Source organism: Natator depressus, chromosome 3 (assembly GCF_965152275.1).
Source record: "Natator depressus isolate rNatDep1 chromosome 3, rNatDep2.hap1, whole genome shotgun sequence".
In the NCBI taxonomy this organism is placed as follows: domain Eukaryota; kingdom Metazoa; phylum Chordata; order Testudines; family Cheloniidae; genus Natator; species Natator depressus.
In genome coordinates, this window is record NC_134236.1 from 185161883 (window position 1) to 185176181 (window position 14299).

At 41.8% G+C, this 14299-nt stretch overlaps 1 protein-coding gene across 10 annotated transcripts in view; it reads right to left on the bottom strand.

The window, feature by feature from the left end:
* The window catches only part of CCDC88A (coiled-coil domain containing 88A), a 363848-nt gene that overhangs the window by 254276 nt on the left and 95273 nt on the right, over positions 1 to 14299 (bottom strand). For all 10 annotated transcript variants that reach the window (XM_074949474.1, XM_074949473.1, XM_074949477.1 and 7 more), the window contains exon 3: positions 11274 to 11382. In XM_074949474.1, the coding sequence (XP_074805575.1) occupies positions 11274 to 11382 (109 nt within the window). The remainder of the gene's footprint in view (positions 1 to 11273; positions 11383 to 14299) is intronic.

Genomic DNA, 14299 nt, shown 5'->3' on the forward strand with positions numbered 1-14299 from the left:
TTCCAATTTTTCCACATCCTTCTTATAGTGTGGGGCCCAAAACTGGACACAGTACTCCAGGTGAGGCCTCACCAATGTCGAATAGAGGGGAACGATCACGTCCCTCCATCTGCTGGCAATGCCCCTACTTATACGTCCCAAAATGCCATTGGCCTTCTTGGCAACAACGGCACACTGTTGATTCATATCCAGCTTCTCGTCCACTGTCATCCCTAGGTCCTTTTCTGCAGAACTGCTGCCGAGCCATTCGGTCCCTAGTCTGCAGCGGTGCATGGGATTCTTCCGTCCTAAGTGCAGGACTCTGCACTTGTCCTTCTTGAACCTCATCAGATTTCTTTTGGCCCAATCCTCTAATTTGTCTAGGACCCTCTGTATCCTATCCCTACCCTCCAGCGTATCTACCTCTCCTCCCAGTTTAGTGGCATCTGCAAACTTGCTGAGGGTGCAATCCACACCATCCTCCAGCTCACTTATGAAGATATTGAACAAAACCGGCCCCAGGACCAACCCTTGGGGCACTCCACTTGATACCGGCTGCCAACTAGACATGGAGCCATTGATCACTACCCGTTGAGCCCGACAATCTAGCCAACTTTCTATCCACCTTATAGTCCATTCATCCAGCCCATACTTCTTTAACTTGCTGGCAAGAATACTGTAGGAGACCCTATCAAAAGCTTTGCTAAAGTCAAGGAATAACATGTCCACTGCTTTCCCCTCATCCACAGAGCCAGTTATCTCATCATAGAAGGCAATTAGATTAGTCAGGCTTGACTTGCCCTTGGTGAATCCATGCTGACTGTTCCTGATCACTTTCCTCTCCTCTAAGTGCTTCAGAATTGATTCCTTGAGGACCTGCTCCATGATTTTTCCAGGGACTGAGGTGAGACTGACTGGCCTGTAGTTCCCAGGATCCTCCTCCTTCCTTTTTTTAAAGATGGGCACTACATTAGCCTTGATTTCTGTATCATGATTTCTGTATATCTGCGATCTTGACAAAAAGACTAAATTCAACAATTTCGCTCTTTTCCCATTAAAAAAGGCTAAAAAACTAAAGGAAACGCAGAAGATTTAATGAAATAAAACAAGGACAAAAGATGACAAACATAATGATACATAAAAAGAAAAGGAGTACTTGTGGCACCTTAGAGACTAACCAATTTATTTGAGCGTAAGCTTTCGTGAGCTACAGCTCACTTCATCCGATGAAGTGAGCTGTAGCTCACGAAAGCCTATGCTCAAATAATGATACATGTTACAGCTATTACCTGTTGAAGAGAGACTACCAGGCTAAAAATTATGTATTTTAAAAAACAACATTTCTTTTTTATATCGCTAACACCTTAAATTAGTAAATCAGAAAGCATTTTAAAAATACACGACTGGATCTTTTGGCCACAGCTGAGGATGTAAGTTTACGTTAGTGCAGACAGATGTAAAGGTGGTGTAATTCTCACCTTTGTACTCTTACAATACTGAGTTGTCTGTAATGCTTGGCTAGACCCCTTAGCATAATTAGAGCAGCATGAAGTGATAAACTAACTACCATTTTTGGAAACGTTGCCACCCATTTGCATGACTTTTCTTTCTTGATTATACAGTCAACTAAACATGTTTTAACTAGTCTGCAAATCTGTTGCATAGAGTACTACAAAGTGGCTGTAATACAACTATAAGTAACTACTATACATCAACTCTCTGTACAGTTGTAGGACAAGGGTAATGTGACTCCTTAAAGATCCTTTGATTTTTTTGGCCAAAACTTTTGTTATACTACTACTAAGCTGCTGCTAAAGCGGTCTATTTCTGCCCCTCTAAAATCTGACAGTATGAATGCCATTCCAAGTCCTACTAAGTAGTGTTCAATGAATCATGGGGGCCTATCCACCTCCACTTTGAACTGCAATCAAAGCTTGATCAGAGGTTGATTCTCTTGCTACTTCTTTCCTACAAATACTCTGAAGTGGTAACAAGAAGAAAGAGCAACAGTAGGAGGAAACACTACCTGTTGTCAAATATGCATATCCTCTTAACCCTCCCCATCCAACACACACACATGCCCCTGGTAACTGAGCAGAAAAGGCCAAATTAAAAAAGTTTTGACCATACTATTGTTATAGAAAAGACACTATATTAGATAACAGCTCCTGGCTTTAAAAAATTAGAAATTAAAATCAACCAAAATAACCCCGGAAAGATATTTTACAGAACTGTTAACTCTTTTAAACTATGTTTAAAATCCCTTTGAACCCTGACATTAAAATCAATTACCTGATCAAATTATTTTCCTTTATTGTACATACACACTAACTTTGTTATTTCTTACTAGCCGAAGTCATGAGAGATGAATTACTAGCACTAATATTCTTTTAAATATAAACAAAATATAGAGAATATACTTTCATATAATTCCACAGAAAAGACTGTGTATCTATAGAACTGCTCAGCGACTGAGACAAAACTAAGACAATTTGGAAAGAAATGTTATATGGGATAATTTTCATTCTCTCTCTGGAAGAAGAGGTCTACTGGTTTGGACTATAAAATTATGGAGTATAAAAGTTATAGGACGCATCACAGCATTAATGGTAAGAATGGAATTTAAAATATTTCACCACAAAATTACACATGCACAAAAACAAGGCATCCAATTAAATGTTTGTATTAGACTGCAGATACTATACGAATTTAAAAAAGAAAGAAAAATACATGTAAGAACCATCTTTTCTTTCAAGAATAGTAAGTGGTCATCACCACCTAAAGCTTGAAACTCATTAAATGTAACCTAAGTTATGCACCATCTTCTGTCTCAAGGACAGATTTAGCATTTTATTATCCAGTTTTGTTGTGGCCTTAAGGTGTTGTTTTGGCCAGAGATATGCATACATAAAAATGTGTTTTCTCACACAACCTATCTGCTTGTGTTGTCTTGGGCCATATCTGCTTACTTTATTGACAAAACTGTACTTTTGTTAACACTGCATGGTCAATACAGCTATGGAAGAAACCTGGCTTCTATTGTGCCTTGCTCATCAATAAAATTGTCAGTTAAATTCTAATTTAAGAATCTTTATTAATGGTGATGCAAAAGGCAGAAAAAACACTGATTTCCAGAAGCTCGTTTCGATTTGATATATTTTTTTTTAAATCACCCTTTTACTTGTAAGCTGAGCAAATGTTGTTACACAGAGCTGCGTGAGCAGGTTGCTGGGAGGATTTTCTTTTTTTTTTTTTTTTTAAAAGAGGAGCAAGGGGCTACTAGTTCTGGGACTAGCCTACAGGACAAAACTTGAGAAGCTGGATCAGCACTACAGTGACTCCAATCGTTACTCTCTAGCAGAACCCAGAATGGTAATTGGTAACTGCTCCTGTTCCTCAAAAGCTGTCACCTGTTGAGTCCCTTGAGGATCAATACTCTTTTCTGTTCTCTTCAATATAAGACCACTTGGACAGATAATTAGGCATATTGGCTTTGTTGTCAACTATATGCTGATGACAACTACATTTCATTTCCCACTGATACAATTACAGCTAACATTGTCTACAAGCTAGCTCCTGGACGAAAAAGAGCTGGCTCAAACTCAACTCAGGCAAGACCAAAGTAAAGATGGCTGGACAGAGGGAAACTAGTTAGGACACTATCCTCTTCCATTTTGTCCAGTGAAATCAACCTGCTCCCACTAATCAAAGTGATGCAAAGCCTAAGGGTCCTGTGTGACTTATCAATGAACTTGGATGATCACATAGAATCAATAACGAAGTCTCTTTTTCATTTTCTTGCTAGGAAACTCCACCCTTGACACATGGATTAGGACCTGGTCACAGTGGTACATGCATTTTTCACCTCTAGACTTAATTACTGTAATTCACTGTGTCTAAAGTTGAATGTGCAAATAATGCAAAGGCACCAGCTAATGCAAAATACAGCTGCCCCCTTCTTCCACAGTTTAGGCTAAATTCATCATGTCTGTGCTCCAATCCCTGAAATGGATCCCTATACAATTCTGCTGCTAATTTAAATCTTCAAGGCACTTAATGGATCAAGTCCCAGCTACACTGGAAAAATAGGTAATATTTTCAAAAATGCCTGATTAAGAAGCTTAAGCCCCATTTTCAAAAGTGACTTAAGTATTTAGGCGCATAAATATGATTGACTTTCAAGGAGATACAGGCTCCTCCTAAGTGTCTACAGTCAGGTCTACACTACAAATGTACATCGGTATAACTATGTTGCTCAGGGGTGTGAAAAATCCACAACCTTGAGTGACCTAACCCCCAGTTGACATAGCTACCACCTCTCCCAGACAGGAGAAGCTCTCCCGTCCGCATACTAGCATCTTCACTAAAGCACTACAGCGGTGCAGTTACACTGGTGCAGCTGAGCCACTGAAGCGCTGAACATGTAGATAAGCCCTGAGTTACTTCTGAAAATGGGAATGAGGTGTTTCTGAAAACTTCATATATACATGAACTGCCACGAAAGATATGTTCCTCTAGAACAATGAAGATCCCAAAGCCCAGAACAAAGTATGTGAGAGTTGGAGACAAAGCATTCTTAATTGAGGGGCTCTGGCTAAGAACAAACTTCCAGATATTAGATTAATCTAGTGCCTTCTCCACCTTCCTGTCTCAACGTTTTTCCACTATAGCTAAAACAACATCCACAACATCTGCCACCTTTACTCCCACCCCTCAAAAAAAGCCAAACCCAATTAATCCCCAGCATAAGTATCTAACACCTATTTCAAGGGTCCATTCAAGATGCAGTGGCCCATTAACACACACACCATTCGCCCAAATGGAGGGGTGTTAATGGGCCACGTCACCTTGAATGGTCCCTTGAAATATGTAACTACTTATGATAAACAATCTGTTCCATCTTGCATTTAGCTGTGATACTCCACAGGGCATGTCTACACAACAAAATTAAGTCAACCTAAGTTACATCAATGTACAGCCACCACAATAATTAAATAGCTTTTGCATGTCCACACTATGTTCCTTGTGTCGGAGGTGTGCATCCTCAGTAGCAGCGCTTGTACAGATGTAGAAAGCAGAGCACCGTGGGTAGCTATACCACTGTGTAACTCACCACCCTGATGCAGGTCATTTGGGAAGGAATTACAAAGCCTCATGGAGACAAACAAGTCACGCAGGGGTGACTAGGAACATGGTTTCAATGTCCCAACATGCAGTTTTCTCCATCCTATATTATCTGCATCCCATAATGGTTCGCTCCTTTTTTCCAAAGCCCTGAAAACCCACGCTTCTGACATCTCTGTGAGAAACATGGATCCTGCACTGCTCTTCAGTACTGTGCTAACCGTTACAAACACAGCACATACCTGGTCCTTCAGTATTTTCAGAGCTACCAGAGGAGTTGCGAGGGATATGACAATGCATTGCAGGCTGTCTTGCTGACAGACATAGACAGAAACAATTCCAGGTTGTTGTTGGCATTCACAGAGCAGCTGCAGATGGTGCAGTGCCAATTCTGGGCCCGAGAAACAAGCACTGAGTGGTGGGATCACATCATTATGCAGGTTTGCGATAACGAGTAGTTGCTGCAGAATTTTCGGATGTGCATAACCACATACATGGAACTGCATGCAGCGCTCGCCCCAGGCCTCCAGCGCAGCAACACTAAAATGGAAGCTGCACTCATGGTGGAGAAGTGAGTGGTGATTGCTGTATGGAAGCTGGCCAGGCCAGATTGATTCCCGACTGATCGGTAGCAATTCAGAGCTGCAAAATCCACCATGGGGATTGCTGTGATGCAAGCGGGCAGGGCCACATAAGACTGTGACTCTTGGCAATGATTAGGACATTCTGAATGGTTTTGCATCAATTGGGCTCCTGAACTGGGGTGGGTCAATAGATGGCACGCATATCCCTATTTTGGGCTCAGACTCCCTTGCCACGGAGTACATCAACAGAAAGAGCTACTTTTCTATGGTATTGCAAGTGCTGGTGGATAACCAGAGACATTTTACTGACATCAAGGTGGATGACGTGTGCATCTTAAAAAACACAGGCCTCTTCAGAAAGATGCAAGTAGGGACTCTCTTTCCAGACCACCATTAGGGATGTTGAAATGCCAGCAGTGATCCTGGGAGACCTAGCCTGCCCCTTACTCCCACAGTTCATGGACCCATACACCGGCCACCTCAACAACAGAAAAGAGTGCTTCAACTACAGGCTCAGCAGGTGCAGAATGACTGCTGAATGTGCTTTTGGCCATTTGAAAGGGCACTGGAGCTGTCTACTCAGATGATTAGACTTTAGTGAAAAAAATATCTCCACGGTTATAGCTACCTGCTGTGCGCGTCATAATATCTGTGAAGCAAAGGGCGAGAAGTTTCTGCAAGGGTGGAGCACAGAGGTGAAACAGCTGGCTGATGATTTTGAGCAGCCAGATACCAGGACTATAAGAAGAGTTCAACAGGGAGCTATACAGCTCAGGGAGGCTTTGAAAGACCATTTCAATAATGAGCTACAGTAATGTGTGTTGTAGTGTGCTCTGTTTGGCATTGTTTTTTTAGCACCCCAGTATGAATCTTGTAATGAGTGCTCTGTGTTTGGTAATACGACACTTCAAATGAACCTATTGCTATTATCTTTGAATTCTGTCGGTCCCAGCCCCCATATGTTGTGAACTAATAAAGATTAATTAAGTTTTCATAAACAGATTTTTATTCCAAACATATGAAAACAAACATAACTTTAAATGAGTGAAACTTTATAAATACAGGGAAAATAACCTTTGAAGGGAAGGAACAGTCGTTCTCATTTCAAAAGCACATATATTAACCATGTTTCTCAGAGGTCAATGTACTCTCCCTCGGGGTGGAGTGGTAGGGGTACTGCAGTGGCCCCGGAACATATGTGGAATGTGTGTGGGGAGGGGAAAGGTGTATGGAGGTCCTGGAATGCAGTTACTGATAGGGTGTAACGGGAAGTGAGTACAGGTGACTTGGACCCGAAGATATATAAAAGTCTCCAGCATGACCATCTGGTGCTTGAGAAACGGTATCATGTCCTGCTGCACGTCTCTGCCCTTTTGCTGCGTGTTTCTCCTCTCCACACTCTCCCTTTCCATTAGATAAGGGCTAGTAGGATGATCCGAGGAATGGAAAACCTGTCTTATGAAAGGAGACTCAAGGAGCTTGGCTTGTTTAGCCTAACTAAGAGAAGGCTGAGGGGAGATATGATTGCTCTCCATAAATATATCAGAGGGATAAATACTGGAGAGGGAGCGGAATTATTTAAGCTCAGTACCAATGTGGACACAAGAACGAATGGATATAAACTGGCCACCAGGAAGTTTAGACTTGAAATTAGACGAAGGTTTCTAACCATCAGAGGAGTGAAGTTTTGGAATAGCCTTCCAAGGGAAGCCGTGGGGGCAAAAGATCTATCTGGCTTTAAGATTAAACTCGGTAAGTTTATGGAGGAGATGGTATGATGGGATAACATGATTTTGGTAATTAAATATTCGTGGTAAATAGGCCCAATGGCCTGTGATGGGATATTAGATGGGGCAGGACCTGAGTTACCCAGGAAAGAATTTTCTGTAGTATCTGGCTGGTGAATCTTGCCCATATGCTCAGGGTTTAGCTGATCGCCATAACTGGGGTCGGGAAGGAATTTTCCTCCAGTGCAGATTGGAAGAGGCCCTGGAGGTTTTTCGCCTTCCTCTGTAGCATGGGGCACAGGTCACTTGCTGGAGGATTCTCTGCTCCTTGAAGTCTTTAAACCACAATTTGAGGACTTCAATAGCTCAGACATAGGTGAGAGGTTTTTCACAGGAGTGGTGGGTAAAATTCTGTGGCCTGCGTTGTGCAGGAGGTCAGACTAGATGATCATAATGGTCCCTTCTGACCTAAATATCTATGAAAAAGTAGCCCAGGGAGTTGTAGCTGTCACGCAGCTGTTACAGGAGGCACTCTAGACAGCTGCAATCCACAGGGCCCTGGGCTGGAACCCAGAGTAGAGGGCGGGCCCGGGTTCTCCCAAACCTCCCAACTCCTGATTAGACACAGGAGGAGTTGACCTCTGGGTTCCACCAGAGGGGAAGGTTTCTGGGCTGTTCCCCAACCCACATGGTGGATCAGGAGAGACTGCGGGGGGTGGTTGTTCGATGAATGATAAATATGGGGATTACAGGGTGCTATTTTGAGATAAGTGTGTGTTACACCTGTTTTTTTCTTCAAGTGCTTGCAGTCCATTACACTAGGTGACTTCCAAGTTATTTTCAAAGGTGGTGGGGGTCAGAGGCTGAGCGGAAGAGGGACTGCAAGACAGGTTTCCCTACCTTTGCATTGTCTCTTCATCTCTTGACACAGTGGTGAGAGCACAGTAAATGTGGACAGAAGACTACGTTGCTACTCTACAAACGTACAATAGCGATGTGTGGTACAGATGCTACCGAAGCTGCATGAGCCTGGTAGAGTGTGCTGTCAACTTTTCAGGTAGAGTCCTGCCCATTGCAGCGTAAGACAAAGATACAACTGGTAATCCATTTTGCAAGTGAGTCAAAATCAGGTGACCCTTCCTGTGTTCCATGTAAGAAACTAATAACTGGGTAGAGATCCTGAAAGATTTTGTTCTGTCCAGGTCAAACGCCAAAACTCAGTGCACATCTAGGATGTGCAGCTTTTGTTCACCCTTGTGAGCACAGAATTTTTGGGAAAAAAACAAGAATATAGGTTGATTAAGATGGAAATGGGAAACCACCTTACACAGAAACTTCACATGAAGTCTGTGCTGGACTTTGTCCTTATAAAAAACAGTACTGCAGATCCGTGACAAGTGTCTGCAATTCTCCCACTCTGCTGGTTGAGGTGATGGCTGAATGATGCAGAAATGAACAAGATGCTAAGGACTTCAATGGGGGACTCATAAGAGCAGACAATACTAAATTTAAGTCCCAAGTCAGCACCGGGTCACAAACAAGAGGGAATAATCTATATAATCTTAAATAATCTGGTTATTATAGGATTAATGAACACAGTTGAGGCCAAATGTGTGCAAAGTTGACAGTTTCCAGAAAGCTGCCCAGAAAGACAAACATTCCATTTATTCAGGTAAGTAGCCCTTGTAGAAGCCTTCCTGCTATTAAGTAGAACATCCTGAACCACCACTGAGCAATGTACCTCTTCTACACTTAACCACTGATGAACCACACTGTGAAGTGGAGCATTTGAAGATTTGGATGCAGCACATGCATAGTGGTTCTTGATTACTCACAGAAGCAGAGGCTACCTGGTGGGAACCTATCAGAGCTTGGAATACCACAGTTATCTCAGCCAGCAAACCACTAGGAAAGGTAAGATAAGTACCCACATCTTAGCTCTCGAACAAACTATGAACCCAGAGGCTCCAACTACTCACCACAGAGGGTAAGAAGGAATTGAGCACAAGGAGATGGGAAGAGTGGAGCCTTCCCTACAGATACCGGTAAAGAAAACTCTCCATTGTTCATGCATGAGATGTGCACAAACCTACAATGTAATGGACAAGTACGAGGACTCAAAGAACTTTATCTTCACTATAATGAGCATTTTTACAGTTGCCAAACATGTCAGTGTCATCAGGCAGGCACACACTTACAATAATCATACATGACACAGCCTAACATTCAATTGATTTCAACATTCGATTGACAGATTATTTAACATGGTAGCCCAAGACTATACAAATGATCCAGGAACAAAATGTTATGATTAAAATCAATGAACAGTAAAATAGTGCCCCACTAAGTCCCCAAACCTGTACTGTGCATTGTATAGATTGCAGGCAGACCCCCATATCATACAGAACCACAATGACTTCAGTAGGGCTATGTGGGGGCACACAGTCTGCCCACACAATACTATGCCTTCTATCACATTAAAATAAAATAAAATAAAATAAAATAGCTAAGCTATAGCTGTGGAATTAGCTCATCACTGGGTTTCTCAAGTACTTCCTGTTAGGGAAACTCAACCAAATGATAAACAAAAATCAAACAAAAAATTTAAGTAGTTCTGTCAGGGTTCCCTCCCCACTCTGAACTCTAGGGTACAGACGTGGGGACCCACATGACAGACCCCCTAAGCTTATTTCTACCAGCTTAGGTTAAAAGCTCCCCAAGGCACAAATTCTCCCTTCTACCTTGGATTACGTAACGCTGCCACCACCAAGTGATTTAGACAAACTCAGGGAAAGAACCACTTGGAGTTCCTACTCCCCACTAATATCCCCCCAAACTCCCACACCCCCTTTCCTGGGGAGGCTTGAGAATAAACAAGATGAGCACAGACCAATCTTGGGTTTTTTTAAGGACACACAAAAAAAAAATCAGATTCTAAAAGAAACAGAACTTTATTAGAAAGAAAAAAGGTAAAAGAAGCACCTCTATAAAATTAGAATGGAAGATAATCTTACCGGGCAATCAGATTAAAAAAACACAGAGGATTTCCATCTGGGCCAAACTTTAAAGTTACAAAAAGAAAACCAGGAATATACCTTTCTCTCAGCACAGAGAAAATCACAAGCCAAAACAAAAATAAGCTAACACATTCTCTTGCTAGTACTTACTAATTCTAATGGAGTTGGTTGCTTGTTTCCTTGATCTGTGTCCAGCAAGCACACAGAACAGACAGACCAAAACCTTTTTCCCCCGCCCCAGATTTGAAAGTATCTTGTCCCCTTATTGGTCCTTTTGGTCAGGTGCCAGCCAGGTTACCTGAGCTTCTTAACCCTTTACAAGTAAAAAGATTTTGTGCCTCTGGCCAGGAGGGATTTTATAGTACTGTATACAGAAAGGTTGTTACCCTTCCCTTTATATTTATGACAAGTTCCTACAACAGTAATAAAAATGTAATGAAAGTCATCGTAAACCGGGGGGCAATTTGCAGACTTTGATTTCATATGTGATATACTTATCCCTTATTTGCACAAAATGTATGTGGATTCAGAGGCTGCTGATTGACATTAAATGATTTAATATGAGAGCAACTCAGAACAGTGAATAATCAGCTATATGCACAGATCAATAATTCACATTTTAGTTGTTTTCAGATCCCCTTCCTACTTTGGAATATAATCACCAGAGCCAGGCATACACTGAACAGTGGTAAATGTTGACTAAAAGACAAATTGAAAAAAATAAACTCATACAGTTGTGGTTTTAATTGCTCACCTTGCTTTTGTCAGACTCATCTCTAAAAATTTATTAAGAACTTGTTCAAAAATCTACATAAAAGGCAGCAAGAGAAAAAATTACTTACCTGATAATAAGATTTTATTTGTCTCACCAAAATAGACAAATTTTGAATCCTAAGTGATGCATCATTGTTGACTTTCTTATTTACTCTCTGGCTGGTGGATTTAGGGTTGCTGCAAGAAAAAAGAAAAAGAAAACTAATTACCAACAAGTATTACACTGACAGATTCATATTTTTGAGATCTTTCTCTAAACAAGTAGAAATAGAAAATGACTGACAAATCCAATCATCTGAAACATCCAGTACAATTACTAATTACTGTGAATACTGGGGCAGACGCCCCAAGCCCTGGTCCAGTTAATACAGATAGCTGGATAATGGAGGCTCGGATAAACGGGGTTCTACTGTATATCAATTTACAGTACTCTGCTGCTAAAGATTATAAGAGCAGATCCTCAGCTATTATAAATTGTCATAGCTCCACTGCAGTCAATTTACAAGAACGAAGCATCTTGTGTTATCTAAGCTGATAAAATATTCCAACTGGAAAATATTAATAGTGTATTCCTAAGCACACCAATGCTTTTAGCCTTTTTTGTTCTCCTTTTCTTCCTATGATTGTGGAGGTGTTAACAGGTCACTTCACTTTGAATGGTCCCATGAAATGTGTTAACTACTTATGCTAAACAATCTGTTCCACTTTGCATTTAGTTTTGACACTGAGTACATTTCCCAAACCTAAAGAGCTCTGTGTAAGCTTAAAAGCTTGTCTCTCTCACCAACAGAAGTTGGTCCAATAAAAGATACTACCTCACCCACCTTGTCTCTGTAATATCATGAGACCAATAGGGCTATGGTAAAATTGCATACATCTTGACAGGAGCAGTCACAAGGGTAAATGGGGGGACAAAGAACACTGGCATGTGATGGAGATAAATGAGAGGGTGCAGAATTCTTGGCATGGGGGAGGAAGGAGGGGAAAATGGGGTGGCACAGACCCTGACACTGGGGGGAAGGTAGGAATGGGGGCCGCACTGATCCCCTGGCATGCTGGATGGGTGGAAATGGGAAGCACACAGTGCCCCTGATATGAAGGTAACGTGGGGCACACAGAGCCCTTGCCATGGAAGGAAGGGAAGAACAGAAGATAATAGTATAAAGCCATCACAGAGAAACACAGAGCCCCTGATATGTGGTGAAAGGAGGACTGGGAAGGGGTGTTTGTGTGTATGGGCAGGTAAGGAGGGGAGTTTCTGCCGGGAGTCCCTGAAATAGAGGGACCATGTGGGGAGGAACTGAGGGATGCAAGGAGCCCTTGGTGGGTGCCATGAGGTTGGTCTACAGAGGCAACAAGGTGTGTGATCCTCTAGTTAGAATTTATAAGAAGCTAAAATATTATATATTTTAATGTCACTGCTGGTAGAATATCTTTGAATTTTACAAGACTGCTATGCCAAAAAACAAAATACTGAAAATTAAGGACCTAATTTTGTAAACACTTAAGTGGGAATACAACTTTGTTCGCATGAGTTCACCATTGATTTCATTGAGTTTACCAAGATTATTCATATGGTTAAAGCTAAGCATGTGCTAAAATTGAATTTTTAATAAAAACTTTTCCTCTCAGTAGGATAAAACTTTTGTCACTTGAAAACCCAACTGCTTCAGGGTCAACAACTACAAGTTTAGACTTTCAATATAATAACAAAGTTGCTATGAACTATATTTATGGTTTGTCTTCACAGTTAACTCAAGTGTTGCCCCCTAATTTCATTCCTATCCACACACAAAAATCCTTAACTCAAATACAGTGGCGCTCAGGGCCGTCCTTAGGATTTATGCAGCCCTACGCAGTATTATTAAACTACTGCCACTATGCCTGCCAGCAGCCCGCGCTCACAGCCCAAGGGTGGGGAGGGACAAGGCAGCAAAGGATACCGAGACACCCGGCCCGCCTCACCGCGGCGGAGAATCATAGTTCCCCCCAGAGACCCCCGTACTCTCTCCCTCACACAGAATGTGTGTGCTGGCGCATTTGGCTCTGTGAATATGGCCCCCGCCTAAGGAGACTGCAGTGCACGCTAGGCATGCGGGAGCCAACCCACTCTTACCTGCTGTCATGGGCAGTGGGTGAAGCTGCCGCTTGGGGAGGCTAGCTCCCCAGCCCACCTCTTCTGCCTGTGGCCCCACCCATACTCCACTCCTGCTTCGCCCTAGGCCCCGCCCCACTCTGCCCAGGCCCCGCCCTCTCCCCATTGTTTCCCTCCTCTCTTCCCTCCCCCACCCTGCTCACCCCCTTCCAGCCAAAACCCTGAACCCAAATGAAGCAAATGGAATTTGAAAAAAACACTCTTCTGCAATTTCTTTCTAAATAAAATGAAGCATGTTTCCCACTGCATACCAGATGGTGAAGACTGGACATGCAGAAGGTACCTAATTAAAAGCACTGAATTTGGGAATAAAAAATGTCAGTCACAGGTTTTTTTTTATATACCCTGAAGTTTTATTTGCAAAAACTTTGTAGAAAGGGCAAGTCAGCTATCTTGCTGAATACAACATTAAATATTATGGAATACATGAGGCAGTTCTTCTCTGTTTTACATTTTCTTAATCAGTATTTCTAAGATGATTTTATATTTTAAATGAACTCTTAAACCTTCATAAAGTAATCATTCCAGATTACTACATATTTAACTCACTGAAACAAAGCCATTATTTTAAATTAATCAGTCACAGAGGTTTAGTGTGTTCATAACAACGTTCATTGCTTTCAGAAAAAGGGAACACTAATTTACTTTGTGTGATCTCCATAACAATAGACATGTTTATGAAATTTCACCAACTTTAAAAAATATGTTTCCAAATATTTTAGGCATAACAAAGGATTTTATATCTTACTAGGTACTCATTTTGCGGGAGGGTTCTCTTAAAACTAGTTCATAAGATAGTCAGAAGTAAAGAAAGGGAAACTCTCTGTCCGGCTATCTGGAAGGAAAGGGGTGTTGTCCCTTTAAGGGCTCTCTTCAATGAGGGGGAGAGGGGTGAAGGGAGAAAGGGATGGACAGGAAGACTTTGGAAGCAAGTTTTTT